This window comes from Diceros bicornis, chromosome 40, assembly GCF_020826845.1.
Source record: "Diceros bicornis minor isolate mBicDic1 chromosome 40, mDicBic1.mat.cur, whole genome shotgun sequence".
NCBI classification, from domain to species: domain Eukaryota; kingdom Metazoa; phylum Chordata; class Mammalia; order Perissodactyla; family Rhinocerotidae; genus Diceros; species Diceros bicornis.
The window spans coordinates 15,105,737-15,124,085 of record NC_080779.1 but is presented as its reverse complement, the minus strand read 5'-3'; the positions used below and the strand labels follow the sequence as shown (position 1 = coordinate 15,124,085).

At 40.7% G+C, this 18,349-nt stretch overlaps 1 protein-coding gene across 1 annotated transcript in view; it reads left to right on the top strand.

Moving 5' to 3' along the window:
* The window catches only part of VWA3B (von Willebrand factor A domain containing 3B), a 184,528-nt gene that overhangs the window by 77,207 nt on the left and 88,972 nt on the right, over positions 1–18,349 (top strand). Inside the window, exons 12-13 of the mRNA XM_058534636.1 lie at positions 6,946–7,044; positions 13,496–13,678. Coding sequence (XP_058390619.1) covers positions 6,946–7,044; positions 13,496–13,678 — 282 coding nt within the window. The remainder of the gene's footprint in view (positions 1–6,945; positions 7,045–13,495; positions 13,679–18,349) is intronic.

Here is an 18,349-nt window from a genome sequence, read left to right as displayed (position 1 = left end):
TGAGTCAAACCACCTGCTAGTGCCCAAGTTTGGAAATGCCCAGGGCTTTGTTTGCTGCTGTTGCAGTTGTATGGAATCACCTGCCAGTACCCCTGATGTGGAGTGGGGGCTGAGACAGCCTGGGATATTGTTACTGCCATTGCTGTCAGCAGACCAGACCACTGGCACGTGCCCTAATGTTATGGCATGAGGGCTGGGATGGCTGAGGATTTTACTGCTGCCATTGTTTCTGGTTGCATCAGATTGCCCACAAGAGGTGGGTTGTGGAACAGGGACTGGGCAGCTGGGGTTCTGCTGCTTCTGCTGGCAGATTGGACCACTTGACAGGGTCTGAGTTGCGGAGCAGGGGCTGGGATAGCCATGGCATCAATACTGTCACTGCTTCCAGTGAACAGGGCCTGGGTTGTGGAGTAGAGGTTGGGGATTCCCACTAGATCTCTGTTGGGCTTAGCTTTCCCCAGTCCTTTGGTCAGAGCAGGTGGGGTTTTGTCTTGTTTCGTTTGTTTTGGTCTATGCCTGTTAATGGTTTCAGGTTGCAGGCCTCTTTGGCACCCAATCTAGAGTCATATGAGAGATAAAAAGAAAACCGGGGACTCACTACAATGCCGTTCTTCAAGTCTCAAGATCTTTAGCCAGGTGTCCTTTTATGCTTAGGTGTAGGGTTTTCATTGTTGATGTTTATTTTGTTTGTACATATATTGTTATTTTGTTCACATATATGTCTAAGTTAGACTACTTATTTTGGATAATTATACTTCCCTTGTATTTGTAAGAAAAAATACAGAGAGATCCTGTGTATACTTTATCCAATTTCCTCCAGTGGTATCATCTTTTAGCACTACAGTACAATATCACAACTGGAATACTCATATTTATACATTCAAAATACAGAACATCGCCATCAGCACAAGGATCCCTCGTGTTACCCTTTTATAGCCACACCCTCTTCCCTCTCACTCCCAACCTCTATTCACCCTCTGGAAACCACTAATCTATTCTCCTTTTCTATAATATTGTCATTACGTGAATATTATATAAATGGAATAATATACTATGTAAACTTTTGGGATTGGATTTTTTTCACTCAGCATAATTCTCTGGAGATTGATCCATGTTGTTTCATGTATAAACAGTTCATTCCTTTTGATTGCTGAGTAATACTTCATGGTACAGATGGAACACAGTTTGTTTAACCATTTGCCTGTTGAAAGACATCTGGATTGTTTCCAGTTTTTGGCTATTACAAATAAAGCTGCTATGAAATTCATGTACAAGTTTTTGTGTGAATCTGTCTTCATTTGTCTGGGATAAATGCCCAGGAGTGCAATCGTTAGCTTGTGTGGTAGTTGCATGTTTATTTTTTAAGGAAACTGCCAAACTGTTTTCCAGAGACTACTATTTTATACTCCCACCAGCAATGTATTAGTGATCTAGTTTCTCTGCATCCTTGTTAGTATTTAGTGTAGTCGCTCTTTTTTACTTTAGCCTTTCTGATAGGTGTGAAGTAATATCCCATTGTGATTTTAATTTGCATTTCCATAATGACTGATGATGCACATCTTTATACGTGCTCATTTTCTATCTGTATATCTTCTTCAGTCAAATGTCTCTTCATATCTTTTGTCTATGTTCTAATTGAGTTTGTTTTTTTGCTGTTGAGTTTTGAGTGTTCTTCATATATCCTAGATACTAGTCCTTTGTCAGATATGTGGTTTGCAAATGCTTTCTCTCATCTGTAGCTTGTCATTTCATCCTCTTAACACGTCTTCCACAGAGCAAAAGTTTTTAATTTTGATTAAGTTATATTTATCAATTTTTTTCTTTTATGGCCTAGATCCTAAAGGTTTTTCTCCTATATTTGTTCTAAAAGTTTTATATTTTTGTGTTTTAAACTTACGTTCATGATCTTTTTTGAGATAATTTTTGTATAAAGTGTGACTCTTAGGCTGAGGTCCTTTTTTTTTTTGGCTTGTGTACATCAGTTGCTCCAGCATAGTCTTTTTTTTTTTTTTTTCTTTTTGTGAGGAAGATCAGCCCTGTGCTAACATCTGCCAATCCTCCTCTTTTTTTGCTGAGGAAGACTGGCCCTGGGCTAACATCCATGTGAGCCTTCCTCCACCCTATATGGGACACCGCCACAGCATGGCTTGCCAAGCAGTGCATCGGTGCACGGCCGGGGTCCGAACTGGCAAACCCTGGGCTGCTGCAGCAGAGTGCGTGCACTTAACCGCTTGCGCCACCAGGCTGGCCCCTGCTCCAGCCTAGTCTTGATGGCTGTAGCCATATGATAAGTCTTGAACTCGAGTAGACTGATTCCTCCACTTTGTTGTTCTTTTCCTTAATGATCTTAGCTATTCTAGTTCCATTGCCTTTCCATATAAATTTTAGAATAATCTTGTATATATCTGCAAATCTTGTTATTTTTTTTAATAGGAATTGCGTTAAACCTGGATATCAATTTGGGGAAAGTTAATATCTTAACTATGTTGAGTCTTTCAATTCATGAACATAGTTTGTTTCTCCATTAATTTAGATCTTTGATTTCTTTCATCAGTGTTGTATAGTTTTCAGTTCTAAGTCCTGCATATATTTTGCTAAATTTACAGCTAAACATTTCATTTTGGGGGGTAATGGTAAATGGGTATTGTATTTTTAATTTTGATATCCATGTGTTCATTGCTAATATATATAATTAACTTTCGTATATTTATCTTGCATTCTGCACCCTTTTTGAATTCACATATTACTTCAAGGAGGCTTTTTTTTGTAGATTACTTATGATTTTGTAGGTTTTTGTAGTTGCTCTTCTTCAAGTTGCAGAAGTTTCCCTCTGTTCCTATTTTCTGTGAGTTTCTATTATCATTGGATGTTGAATTTTGTCAAATGCATTTTCTGTATTGATTGATATGCTCGTGTTTTTTCTTCTTGCCTGTTAATATGGTGAATTCCACTGATTTCTTAATATGAACCACCCTTGCATCCCTGAAATAAACCTCACTTGGCCATTGTGTATAATTCATTCTATATATTGCTTAATTTTATTTATGAATATTTTGTTGAGGATTTTTGTGTCCATATTAATGATAGATATTGGTCTATAGTTTTCTTTTTTTATACTGTCATTTTCTGGTTTTGGTATCAGGGTAATACTAGATTCATAACATGAAGTGGGTAGTGTCCCTCTTCTTTTGTTTTCTGGCATAGGTTGTGTAGAATTGTAGAATTTTTAAAATGTTTTGTAGAATTCTCCAGTGAAACCATCTGGGCTGAAGATTTCTTTTTTTGGAGTTTTAAAATTATGATTTCAATGTAAATAAGAGTTATAGGGCTATTAAAATTATCTGTTTCATATTAGGTGAATTGTGGTAGCTTGTAAGTTGTCAAATTTATATGTGTAGGATTATTTGTAGAATTCTCTTATTATTCTTTTGATATCTGCAGCATCTGTAGTGATATCCCCTATATCATCCCTGATATTTGCAATTCGTGTCTCCTCTCATTTTTCTCTTTGTCAGTCTTGCTAGAAGTTTGGCAATTTTATTGATCTTTTAAAAGAAATAGTTCTTTGTTTCATTGATTTTCTCAATTGTTTTTGTGCTTTCAATTTCATTGATTTATTCTCTTATCATTATTATTTCCTTCCTTTTGCTTGCTTTGGATTTACTTTGCTCTTGTCTTACTAGATTCTTGAGGTAAGAATGTCAATTATTTATTTGACTTTTCCTCTTTTCTAATGTATGCACTTAGTGCTATAAATTTGCCTTTTGACACTGCTTTACCTGTCTCCCACAAATTTTCATATATTTTTATGGATTCCTTTGGGGTTTGCTCAGTTTCTTGAATCTATACATTTATATCTCTTGCCAACTTTGGGAATAGTCAGGCATTATGTCTTCGAGTCCCATGCTCTTTCTCCTCTCTCTTCAGGACTATGATAACACAAACATTAAATCTTTCATTACAGTTCCACAACTATCTAAGGCTCTGTTTACTTTTTTTTCTTCAGTTGTTTTCTCTCTATTCTCAAATTAGATAATTTATATTGTTCTATATTCCAATTCACTGATTCTCTCTTCTGTCCCCTCCATTCTGCTGTTGACCCCTACTGAGTTTTTAAATTTTGGTTATTGTATTTTTATGTTCTAAAATTCCATTTGCTTCTCCTTCATATCTTTTATTTCTTTGCTGAGACTTTCTATTTCTTTGATGATGCTTTCTCGTTTTCATTTGTTTCAAACTTGTTGGTACTTGCCAGTTTAAACATTTTTAAATCGCTGCTCTAAAATCTTTGTCAAATAAATTTAACGTCTCTGTCATCTCAGGGTTGGTATCTATTGTCTCTTTCATTCAGGTTGAGATCTTCCTGCTTCTTGGTATGATAGAATGATTTTCAGTGTAATCCTAGACATTTTTGTTTTATGTTATGATACTCTGGATATTATTGAAACCTTCTGTTTAGTTGGCTCTGTCTGACACTGATCTGTCAGGGGATGATTGGACCCTGCCTTATTACTGCCAGGTGGAGGTTAAAGTCAAGGTTCCCCACTCAAAGTCTGAGGGGGGAAGAGCACCTTGTTACTGCTGGGTGGAAGTGGACACCATCAGGCAGGGAGGACTTGTTACAGTTGGTGGGGATGAAAATCTTGGCTTACTAGTTGGGCTTTTCTGACACCACCCTGGCAGAAGTGTTAGGGCATTTTATTTAATTTATCCTGGTTGGTATTCTCTGACTGTCTTGGGGGCATAGGTTTGTGTCTGTCATTGTTTTTGGAAAATTCTCAGCCATTGTTTTTTCAAATATTTCTTATACCCTGTTTTCTCTCTTCTCCTGTGTTTCCAATTATGCATCCATCAGACCATTTGATGTTGTTCCACAGCTCTTTGATGCTCTTTTCTGTTTTGATTTACTCTTTTTTCCTTTTTGTGTTCATCTGTATTACTGTGTTTTTTATTTTTAGCATTTCCATTTGATTATTTCTTAAGGTTTCCACCTCTCTGCTGAAATTACCTACTTAGTCTTGAATGTTGTTCACCTTTGCCATTAGAGGTTTTAATGTCTTAATCACAGTTATTTTTAAATTTCTGTCAGATCCTCTCAGCATCTGTGTCATATCTGAGTTTGTTTCTGATGAGTACTTTTGTCTCTTGGTAGTATGTTGTTTATTCTTTCTTTTTAGTATTTTTTTTTTGTTAAAGCTGGACATCCTGTGTAGTAGATAGAGACCATAAATATTTTTTATGCCTGGAAATGAACATGGCTTTCTTTTTTATAAAAGAAAAGGCACAAAAATTAATCTGATTAGGAGTTGGGCTGGGTTTGAGGTTTGTTTGTTATTGTTACCTTCAGTGCACCATATCCTGGAATTCTTGTAGTGATGCTTTGTGTTCAAGTGGGGGATGATGTGCTAGAGGGTTGTTTTTGTTTTGTTTGTTTGTTTGTTTTTGGTGAGGAAGATTGGCCCTGAGCTAACATCTGTGCCAATCTTCCTCTATTTTGTATGTGGGTCGCCACCACCGCATGGCTGCCAACAAATGGTGTAGGTCCGTGCCTGGGAACCAGGGCAGGCTGCTGAAGTGGAGCATTCGGAATTTAACCACTGGGCTGGCCCAAGGGTTGTTTTTCAATGTTTGTTCCACCCTTGGATTTTGATTTTCCCTTTACACTGGGCCTGAGAGACAGTCTGTCTCTTGCAAGTTACTTGCTAGTCAGTGTTTGCAGGGGGGTAATGGGTGGGTGTTCTCTGAATGAGCCTTAGTCTTAGTCAGGCATGGTGTGCCAGAGTCTCAGGGGCATGGCCTTCTCAGTAGTTCTGAGCCCAGCACCTATCTCTGCTCCTTCTGCAGGTGTGATGGGTTTGTTTCTTCCCTCTTCCTTTCCCCCAGCTGTCCTGGGTTTTCACCGGTGCACTAAGGATAGCCATGTTTGCTGCCCTTCCCTCCCCTCCCCAGCACACACAGATTAAGGCTTTTGTTCTGTAGGGGAGGTAGAGGAGAAGGGTCCCTGTGGAGACTCATGTGTCGCTATTCTGCTCTCCCAGTTCTGCACCATGAAGGAAGTTTTCTCAGGACTCTCCCCATCTTTTCTGTGAGCACCTATGGGGTTTGTGGTGAAAAGCCTTCAAGAGAGTGCAGATTCCCCTACATTTGTGGCCTCCGGACCTTATTCTCTCACCAGGATACACCTGACCAGACTCTACCAATTTACCAATCACCCCAGCCCAGCTCTTCTTATTAGTGTCTGGGGGCATCTTGTCCCAGAAAACCAGCGCTTGCATCTCCCCTGGCTCTGCAGATGCCCGTCTCTCTCCCCAGGTTTGGGGCCAGTTGGTTGTCCTGTAACCTGAGCATTCTGATGGGCGTAACAAAAGTCACGTACTTGCTACTTGTCTGGCTTTTGCTCATTAGGAGTTTTGGAGTGACTCTTGCCAATGCTCTACGTCCTTGGGCAGAAACTGCAGGAGTTTTAAAAATTTATAATTTCTGTGCTGTACCCCCAGATTGCTAGTGATGCCACACTCATGTTTGCTGCATATTGGTTGTCTTGATTAAATCCTGGTTTGAAACAAAGATGATCCCTGTCAGAGTGTATTCAGGCTGCACGTTTAAGCTGTGTTAACAGCTGAATGAACAGTAACTGAGTTATTGTCTCACACAGAAACACACAAAGATAAAATTGCGTTAAGAGCTCTGTCATCAGGACAGGAAATCCATAGTGCTGCCAACTGGCAGTCCTGAGACTGTCTGCCTAGAGGCTTTTACGGCACACCCAGGGATCTGGCTTCTTGGAATTACTGGGCTTAACTTATTATCTCAACATATGTTAAATTTATCTTTTATCTCAAGTACTTTTCTTTCTTTTTTTGGAAGCAGAAAATAACACTTGTTTGAAATCTCTTTTGAGATTCAAGTATGTGCTTGGTGTTTCTGTCTCTCTCTTTTCTGTAGATTGGAAGTTCCACGAACACCCTGAATGCCCTGCAAATTGCTTTTGCTGATAAAGAAACACAAGTAATCTACCTTTTGACAGATGGGAGACCTGATCAGGTACTTATCAAAGTTGGGAACAAAGAGAGACTCACCAATACCCTGAAGGTGAATGCTGAGAATGGGTTTGGGGGACCTTTTCAACTGCCATTGAAAAACTGTTGAGAGATATTTCCTTGGTATAGGGACCCAGAACTGAGGTGAGAAAATACACTGAGGAATTCCTTTGTCTATTAAAACAGTGAGGAGAATTTATGTGACAGCGAGTGTTGTCTGGTTAATGTGACACACACCCAGAGGCCTGGAGACCAGCCCCGTGAAAGGAGACGTCCGTCTTCCATTGAAGACTGGTTTATATTTTATTACAAACTAAGAGTGAGGAGATTCTTTTTGATTTTTTTTTCCTTTGGGGACTCTAAATATGAACATGTCACTGCGCAATGTCCTTGGTTTTGCCTCTAATTTTAACTTAGTAATCATTTAAACAAAAGCATGCCTTTCTAGTGAAATGTTCTTTGTTTTGTTTAGCCTGACTGGAAAATATTTGAAAAGTTTCAACAGAGTCTGTTCATCTTCTTTTGAGCTTTGTGAATGAAAGGCTAATGCTCTGGGCCTTAAATAAACCTACAGATTTGCAGGACAGTACAATATAAATTAACTGCTAAAGTGAATTAGTATCAACTTGTTTCTTTCGTTGTGAGGTGTTTGCATGTGAAGACTGCTAGGCAAATATTGTAAAATATCCCCTGTCAAATGGTCCAGGGCTTAAATAGTAAAGCAACTGGATTTTACTACAGTGTTAGATTTATGGCAGAAAAGTTGTGTGTAAAGTAAAATTTTATTTTGAATGATTTTCCTATCAACTTCACTATACGTTCTATTCAGAAGCAATTTTATTGTGCCTTGCTTATGTTCCATGTGTGGTACCAGGGTCTGAGGCTACAAAGGTGACTAATATCTTATCCCTGCCTAGGGAAGCCTCCACGTCGGGGGAGGTGCTCGACAATAAGGTTAACTGTGATGCGATTTGGGAGCTGGGTTGCCGGTGCTGTGAGATGTCTGGGAGCACAGAGTGATGAATTCTGCTGTACAAGATGGAGAGAACACCAGGCCAGGTTCCACTGAGGAGGGGACCTTTCAGAGGAGAAGGAATCTTCTCAACCGAGGAGATTCCTGGTATCCTGGGTAGAAGGAACAGAGGCATGGAAATATGTCTTCTCGGAGCAATAATCTGAGAGCAATGATGGGAGAGTGTCAGGGCTGAGGCTCGAAAGTTAGGTTGGGGGAGACTGTGACGGTCCTTGACTGCCACATGGAAAGGATGGGCTTTACCGCGGTAGGGTATCAGAGAAGCAGATGGTCCCATCCACCTGTGTTTTAGAAATATGCCTCAGGAGTGCCAGGGAAAGACTAGATCAATTTAAATCACTTTATAATGATCATTTTAAATTTAAATTGAAAGCAGGAACGGGCTTGGGAGTTGCTGGTGGAGGAAGCTGAGTTTGAGCACTTGTAGTTCACGAATGTCCAGAAGCCCTCGAAGTACGGGGCTATTGTTTGGGGAAGATGTGGGCTGGAGATTCTAATTGAAAGTCATCTGGACAGGGGTCTTTTTCTTTTTAATAAATTCTTACTGATTTTATTGCAGTTTAGAAAATATAGATAAGCATATAAGCATAAGAAAGAAGAAAATTTAAATCATTCATAATTCACTTTTGTATTCTGCTTTTTTTGTCTAATATATGCAGTTTTTCCAAGTCATGAGAAATTCTTCAGAAACATCATTCTCAATGACTACATCGTATTCCTTATATAGATTTAATAAAACTTCTACCTTAAAAATTAATTTTGTTTAATTTTTGTATAGCAATACATTGACATGGTACAAATTACAAAGATACAAAAGGATATATAGAGAAAATTCTCCCTCCCACCTCCTGTTCACCAGCTGAGAGGCAATGTGTATTACCAGTTTCTTGTATCTTCCTTCAGAGATAGTTTGTTATGCAAGCAGATATGTATTTATATATATTTCCTTTTAGAATATATAAATGGTGGCATATTACACACACAATCCTGCACCTTTAGTAATAAAATAATATACCTTGGAGATTCCTTAACATCATTTCATAAAGAGCTTCCTCACTTTTTTCATTGCTGCCTACTATTCCATCACACAGCTATTTAGCCATGTCCCCTGGAGATGGACATTTAGGCTGTTTTCAATCTTCATGTTATACACAATGTTGCAAAAGTAACCGTGAATATGTATCCTTTTGCACATATATGAATATATCTGTAGCATAAATTCTAAGAAGTAAACTTGGTCATAAGGTGTATGTTTTGATGGGGATACTGCCCAATAGCTCCCCAAAGCGAATGTACAAAGTAACACTTCTGCTAGCAGTGTATTGAGAAGGATTCTTGGTCTCCAATCCATCATAGACATCTAATGGTCTGGAATCCCCCAATAGTATAATCAAAATGCGCTCATATATTTCTCTGGGGGGAAGATCAGTAGCTTTCACCAGATTCTCGGAGGGTCCGTGGTCCACTTAAAGATGAAGAACCAGGGATATAGATGACAGTTGGAATTAGAAATATGCAAATTACCCCAAAAGTAATTTATAAACTCTTACTTAGGCATTTCATATTTATATCTGTCTTTTTCCTACATGCAATCTATTTATTTTGCATTATTCCTCAGATTCTCTCAAAAAAACAGATGGATATTTGATATTCACATTCTATGTGGAGGACATTAAGATGTACTACTTAATCTCCATTTGTTGTTGAATTTTCACTGACTTTGTGAGACCTGAATATATAAGGCCATTATTATTATTCCCAATACGCAGCAGAATTTATACTTGGAAGAACACACAGAGATGCTGTTCAGGATTCAATTCCATGGTCACCAGCTCACTGCCTGTTTATTAAATGTCCAGGGCAGAATTGTATAGCAAGACAAGTCTTTAAAATTAATCAAGTTAAAAGAGTTCTAGTAATATTAGTCTTCATTAAAATGAAATCGATAGGCATCATTTTGGCCATCTGTAGGTGTGAAGGGACACTGCAGGGCCTCTGCCAGGAGCAGCCCAGCACATCTTTGGCTGCGGTCATTTTGGGGCTTCTTTGAAGTTAAGTACTCACCCTGCCAGGAATCAAGAAAATGGATGTGAGGAAGGTTTCTGCACCATTCTAAACAAAAATGAATGGATAAAGCCTAACGTGGAGTATGCAAGGGGTGGGGACATGGGGAAGGCACCGGGTGAGCCACCTGCACGAACTCCTTCAGACAGTTAGGAGAACCGATCCCTGCCTTTCTTGCCACCGCCAGTTGACATTTGTGGTGAAAGGGACATCTGGATGCACATCTGTTTAGACTCAGAGAAGAGGGAACTGGGAGTTCTCTCAGATATGCTGCTCGGCCTCATCTTAGGGATTGAAGGACCTCTATGGGGAACATACTAAGGAGTCCTGGGCTGAGAAGGGCTTTCTCAGTGTTACACAGGAGCTACACAGGGAGTGGGCCACCACATTCCGCAGCCCAGTGAAGCTACTAGAGTAAGTGACTGGAAAGAGTTAGGGTCAGTCAGGCTGCGGTGGTGAAAGGTTTACTTCAGTGTTCTGGGTCTACTCTTCAAAGCTGTGAGGACATAAGCCAATAAAAGGAATCCTTAGGGGATGGAGGGGCAGGAGGACAGGAATGTCTATTTTCCGGTTCAGGGAGCTCCTTCTGCAATCAAGGTGCACCCTCACCCTCTGCCCAGCTCTCCAACACCACACTGGGCGCTAGGACGTCATGCCAGTTTAGCAAAAACATCACCTGGGGTGGGTGCAGGTGAGAGGCTCACAATACACATAACAGACTTTCTCATGCTTGTGATCTGTTTGACTCTATGGAATGATGGAAATAGCTTTAGAGCTAGAGACCTGGGTTAGAAGATCATCCCCAGCACTGCCCATCTGAATGACCTCGGGCAAGTGTCCTCTAATGTGAATTTCCTCATCTGTGGCTTAGCACTAATACTCCCTCCTCCCAGGGATGCTGTGAGTAAATGAGATGATGTTCCCATGAATGCATTCCACAAATGTTTATTGAGCACCTTTTATGTGCCAGGCTATCAGTTTGGGATACAGTGGTAAGCAAGATAGACAAGGTGCCTGCTTTTGATGAAGCTTATGTTTTATGGGGAGATAGGCAATGAGCAAATAAATATATGAAATAATGTCAGGTAGCATATGAAAAGGTGAAAATGCTAACCACAGTGCCTGGCACTCACACAGTCAGTACTAAATCAGTGTTAGTTTCTTTCCCTTCCCAAATATCTCAGCTGTAAGTCAATGTAGGAGTAGTTCCTGGCTAAAACCTTATCAATTTAACAGAATTTACGTCTAGCATCTCCATTGTGGTATATGGAGCTGAGAGGCAGTGGCCAGGAGTTCCTGGTAAGAAATGAGGATAATGATAGTACCTACCTCAGAGGGTTGTAGGGAAGATGCAGGGAGAGATCACAAGCAGAACTCTTAGAGCCTAGCACATAGTAATTGCTCAAAAATGGAAGTTAGGTTGAAGGAAAAGGAGGCAGCAGAGAGGGCTTTGCGCTGTCCTTACAGTTGGCAAGAGGGATGGGGTCAGCCCTTTAGCTAGGTTAGGTTGCTGTTTGGTTGGGAAATCAGCTGATGGCCAGAAGGGAGGTGAGAAGGATAGAGGAGGAAAGGTGGCTTATGGGCAGGGGCAGGCTCAAGGCTGGAGCCAGATACAGAGACTGGGTCTGTGCATAAGTCGTAGCTGAAATGAGACCAGACCCTGGGGGACCACTCAACTGGCTGCCTCCTGGGCAGTGTATGAGCTTCCCCAGGCCAGTCAGTGGTGAGTCCAGAGTCCTCTCCCCCTCATCAACTTGCCTCCCCAGGGCTCATAGGAAAAATATAGGAAGGGTTAAAGGCCAAAGGATAGGAACTGAAAGTGGAGAGCGGGAACTGGCTGAGGGAGCCAGCAAATTGGGTCAATCAAAGAGGGACTCCTGGCACTGAGAAACGCAGAGGAAGTGGAGACAGGACAATCAGAGGCAGTTTCTGAAGGTTCTCAGCTGGGCTGTGGTGGTGGTCCTGGAGAGGTGGCAGGGAGATTTACCAGTTTATCTTTCCTGAGAGTCAGGTAATGTTTGCTGAGAGTCGATCGTTACCAAAAGACAGTCTTTATTGCAAACCAGGGAAACAAACAATCTGGCATTGCTTCTAGTACCAAAAATTGGCATTGAATTCCAGTCTTACCACTTACGAGCTTGATGACCCTAGGAAATCTTTCTGAGCCTCGATTTGCCCATCTTTAAGTGGAGCCCATGCCTAATGTGCCAATTAGGGTTGCATATTCCTGGGGAAAAAAGCAGAAGAGCAGACAAATGATAGCTGAAACAGTGGAAAGATTTATATTCGTATGGAAAAGAAGCCTAGGGATAGGTAGCCTAGATTAAAACAACTACTCAAGGATGGCTCCAAGAGAACAGGCTTCCATTTATCTTCATGCTCTGTTATCTTTGTATATGACTTCCACCCTCATAGTCACAGGATGGCTGCTCCACTTCTAGGTAGAGTGTCCATTTTCCAGGAGGTGGGAGTGGGAAAGGGAAAGAGATTAGCTTTTTTTGTTAAGTCGTTGTCTTTTTATTGGAGGAAAGGAATCTGTCCCCTGGAACTTCTGCCTATTTCTCAATGGACAGAATTGGGTCACATGGCCACTCCTAGCTGCAAAAAAGTGTCAGAAGATGAGTTTTTATGTGTGTATGTGTTGTTTGGTTTTTGTTTTCGTTTCTGCCATGAAAAGAAAGCCAGGGGTCTGATAGTGAAAAAGGAGGAGAGGAATGGATATTAGGTAGGCAACTATCAGTCTTTCCAAAACCACTTCACAAGAGGGTTGTGAGGATTAACTGGGATATTATGCTCCCAACAGAGTGCCAGCACATGGAAAGACCCTTAATAAATGTCTCTTCTTTCACTCTGTGGGAGACACATTGACCATGGCCTGTCCAAAACTGGAAATTGCTCTTTTCGAGTAGATGCTTTGGAAGCCACATCAAGATCCAGTGGCCTCACTCTGTAGAATTCCAATAGCCAGGATGTTCCACCCATGACCCCAGTACTTTAAGTGCTTTCAAGTATAGCCCAACACTTTAAAACCATGGACTCTAGGCTTAGGTGCACCTAAAATTGAATTATTTGGTTAGTCAAATCTTTCTTCCAGATTCTTTTCCCACCAAACTGTGAGCTCTCGGAAGGCAAGAGGTGAGCTGTTGGCCTGCATGCTCTCACCATCTGGCATTGTTTGCTTTGCTTATTGAACTGAATTGACACCTTTTCAAGAAGCCACTCACCACTGTATAAGGAATTACTAGTTGAGAATTTCTCTATCTAATAGCAAATACTTAGGATTTTCATGTCTTATTTTTTTCTTTCTCTTCCTCTCTCTTTCCATCTCCCCTTTTCCCCCCAAAACATATCATTTTAGCCACTTGAAATGGTTATAGACCAAGTCAAAGTTTTTCAGAAAATTCCTATTTACACCATCTCCTTCAATTACAATGATGAGATTGCAAATGGATTTTTGAAAGAGCTTGCTGCTTTGACTGGAGGAGAGTTCCATTCTTATAATTTTGGCTGCAAGGATCCCTGTCTTCCAGAGGCTGTTCAGGTAAGAGTTTATGAGCTGAGAAGAGAGTGTTCATTTATTTGAGCATTACAGGCTGGATGCCCATGGACAATACCTTAGTTGGGAAAACAGCAACCACAAAGACAACTAAGTCGAGCAAATGGATCACTTAACAAGGAGTGTACTGCAAAATGTGGTCCAAGGACCACCTGAGCTAGGGTGCTTGTGAAAATGCAGATTCCTGGGTCCCACTTCAGAGCTACTAAATCAGGCTCTAGGTATAGAGGCCCAGGAATCTTAATTAATATATTTTGTTTCCCTTCTAAACATTTTATTATGGAAAGTTTCAAACATACACAAAATTAGAAGAATATATGGACCCCTCGTGTACCTGTCAATCAAATTCAACAATTATCAGCATTTTGCCAAACTTCAGGAATCTGTATTTTTAACAAGCATCCCCAGGGGTCCATACATGGTTTGTTAACCACTGCTGTTTACAGACATTTGTGGGAAACTTCCAAAAAATTCAGATGCTAGGTAGTTGTCTCCTGACTTCTCAGACTACGTAACCATGTGACCATCTGATAAAGCAATTCATTCTAATGGGAGAAAGTAAATAAAATTCTATTCTCCAATCCTCCAATCTTGGCCTGAGGATATGCACTTCAAGAATGCCCTTCTAGAGAATGTGTTTTTTGTCTTATTGTCTGTCCTAACGAGTGACTTTAAATCCAGGACAAGTCAGAATACAATTTGTGCTTGCATAGGAGGAAACTAACAGAGTCTGGGGAATGAATCATCCAAAGGGATTAGAGGGAACCATATTTTGAGCTTACACAGGGCAGGGAATAGTGACTACTCCCATCAGCTAGACTGGAAAACCTCATAATCCTATCATCTTTGGGTAGAACATACAGAAGGGTATTGCCTGCATGGTGGGAACAACGAAATGCTGCTCCAGTTCTGCCTAAAAAAATCTTAAATGCAAGACCTGAAAGGATCCATCTGTTTCCAAAGAACTTAACTGCATCCCTGAATAAACCCCAGGAATAATTATAGGAAAGCAAAAAATACCCACCACCCAACAAAGTAAAATTGACAATTTCTAGCATCCATTTAGATAGTACCAGGTATGCAAAGAAGCAGGAAAATAAAGGCCCATAATGAGGAGAAAAAGCAAGTAGCAAAATTAAAATATACACATAACTGACTCAGATGTTAGTATTAGAACATTAAAACAGTTATTATAACTGTATTTGATATGTTCAAAAAGTTAAGGAGACATGGAAGATACAACTAAGACACAAATCAAACTTTTAGGTGTGAAGACTACAATGTATGAGATGAAAAATACATGGAATGGGATAAACAGCAGATCAGACGTTGCAGAACAGAAGATTAGTAAACTGCAAGGCAGCAATAGAAACAATCCAAAATGTAACACAGAGAAAAAAGAATTAAAACCAAAACACAAACAGAGAACAGGGTGTCAGTGATCTGTGGAAAAATTCAAGTAGACTAATAAATGTATAATTGAAGCAAGAGTGGCCAGAAATTTTACAAATTTGTTTAAAACTATAAACCTACAGATCCAAGATACTCAATGAACCCCAAGCACAAGAAACATGAAGAAAAGCATACCAAGTCACGTCAGCATTAGACTTCTCAGAATCAGTGACAGAGAAAATCTTAAAAGGGTAAAAGAAGACACATTATGTACAGAGGAACAAAGATAAAGATGACAGCAGATTTCTTATCAGAAACAATGCAAGTGAAAAAACAGTGGAGTGAAATTTTTAAAGTACGGAAAGAAAAAATACTGTCAGTGTGGAATCCATACACAGTGAAAATATCTGTGAAAAAGAAAGTGAAAAAGATACTTCTAAAGATATATGAAAACTGAAAGAATTCATCACCAATAAACCTGCAGTACAAGAAATGTTAAAGGGAGAGCTTTGGGCAAAAGGAAAATCATATCAGATAGAAATACAAATCTGCACTAAGGAATGAAGAGCAAAGGATATGGTAACTGCATAGGTAAATAGGTAAGATTTTTTCCTTGTTATTTAAATCTAATTATAAGATAAATTACTAGAGGGACTTCCAGTTCCAGCAATAATGGAGTAGCCCTATTCCTCGTAGGTCCTCCATCTTACAGCTAAAAAGCCCTGAACATAATGCACACACACAAAAAACAAGCATAGGAAGACTCTGAAAGGTTGAAAGAAGTAGGTGGAATGCCTGGGGACCTCAGAATTTGAGGAATAACATGGCAGTGAGTCCTTCAGGTTTTGTTGTTGCCTTCCACATATCCCAGATAGGGCACTGCCAAAGCCTCCAACCTGGAATCTCAAACAGGCAGAGACAAAAAAAAAAAAAAAAAAATGACACAAGAAAATTCTATTCCCCCTAGCCAAAGGACTGGGAAGAGGATGGCCTAACAATAGAAAACCTTTTTGGCAATACTTGCCCTACTCCAGCCATACACCAATGGAAACACTGCACGCCTTTCCCCAGGATTTCAGTGGAGCTGAACAGGGAGCTGATCTTCCACACCATCCTCCTGCTCAATGGGAGCAAGTGATGGTGCTCTGATCCCCCTGCCAGGTGGTATTAGTAGAGCTGACCAGAGAGCTAATCTTCCATTCACCACGTGGTGGAAACAGGTAGCAGTGCTCTCATTTCTCTGCTGGGGTTGTGTGGGTAGAGCTGAATGGAAAGCTGATTCTCCAGACCCCACTGGGCAGAAGCAGATGGTGCTCCAAATCCTGTCCTAGGGCAGTATCAGAGGATTGAGAGGGAAGCTGATTGTCCGTCACCCCCTCAAGCAGAAGTAAGCAGTGCTCTGATTCCCCCACCAAGATAGTGTCCATGGAGTCCAGTGGCAAGCTGGGCCTCTACCCCACCGGGCAGCACTGAGACTTAAGGCAACATGAGGACGGTCTAGTCACAACTATGCTTCGCCACAGCTCTGATGTCAGTGAGACTTGGCAAGGAGCTGAGCTTCCACAAACACCCAGCATCAATGAAAATTAAAAAGGAAGTGTGAGTTGGGGATAAGCACCTCTCCACTTTCCACCTATCCCTGGTGTCAGTGAGGGTTGGTGGAGAGCTGAGCTCCGTTAACGCCCAACAGCGTAAGGATAAATGAGGTAGTGTGAAAGGAGACTAACCCAAACGTGGTCTCCCTCACTGGAGAGCTGAGCCTGCACCTCCATCCAGCACCAACAAGACCAGTGGAGGCAGTGCTGTGTGGGGATGCTCAGTGCTCTGTTAACCCTCTACCCTCAGGAGCTCTGTCTGTGAATAAAGTGGAGATAACTGTCCCACAGAAAGAGAACTGAACTCCTGACCCTGGCCACTGTGACAGCTCACCTTGACAAAAACAGCTGGAAAAAAATCACCAGGTACACAGATATGCCCAAATGAAAGTGAAATTTAGCTATAAAAGTCCCCAAACATATAAAAAGTGTTCTAGAAACACAGGTTTACTGGGGTAGGTGGGCAGTACTAGCCAAAGGACACAGCCACAGGTGGCCTGGTCTGGGAAGCCTCTTTGTCCCTACAGATCTGAGACTCTCCTCCTCTGCTCAGAGATACCAGAGTGAGTGGGAAGAACAGGCAAGAGGGACCCAGCCCCAGGAGAATTCTTTGTCCCTGTGGGCCAGGGACCCTCCTACCCCACCCAGTGACACAGGGATGCCTGAGGGGACAGCAGTAGAGGCGTCAAGAAATGCCTGGCAGCCTGACTCAGGGAAACCCCTGCTGCTTCCTCAGGCAGCACCAGCAGGGCCAGCAGGAGTCTTGTGACACCAGATTAATAAAGACCCAAATAATATCAAAAAGACTCTGAAAATGAACTGCCTTTGGAGCAACAAGTAGGACAAGTCCCACATGCTAAATTTAAAGAGGGTGACTATCAGCTAAAATAAAAGATTTAAATAGGACCCAGAGTCTTCTAACACAATAGACAAAACGTCCAGGGTACATTAAAAAGTCATCATATCAAGAACCAAAAAATCACAACTTGAATGAGAAAAGATGATCAAATGATGCCAATACAGGGATGATTCAGATGTTGGAATTACCTGAAAAGGATTTTAAAGAACCCGCCATAAAAATGCTTCAACAATCAATTAGAAATTATCTGGAGACAAATGAACAAACAGAAAATCTCAGCAAAGAAGTAGAAGGTATAAAAATTTCCAGGTGGAAATTATAGAACTGAAACATACAATGACAAATAATTGCACTGAATGGGCTCAATGGTGGAGTGGAGATGACAGGATCAGTGAACTTGAGGTCAGACAATAGACTTCAGCTAATCTTAACAACAGAGAGAAAATACACTGGGAAAAACAACAACAACAACAAAACAGAACCACAGGGACCTGTGGGACAATAATGAAAGAGCAAAAGATCCAACGTTAGTATCATCAGAGTTCTGCAAGGAGAGGAGAAAGAAAATGGGACTGAAAGACTACATGAAGAAATAATGGCTGAGAACTCCCCAAATTTTGTGAAAGTGATAAACATACAGATTGAAGAAGCTGAGTAAACTCCAAATAGGATAAACCCAAAGAAATCCATGCTAAGACACATAGTATTCCAACATTTGAAAATCAAAGACAAAGAAAAAATCTTGAAAACAACTTGAAAGAAATGACACCAAGTTGAGAGTGGATTTGACAGAAGATTCATCTGAAAACA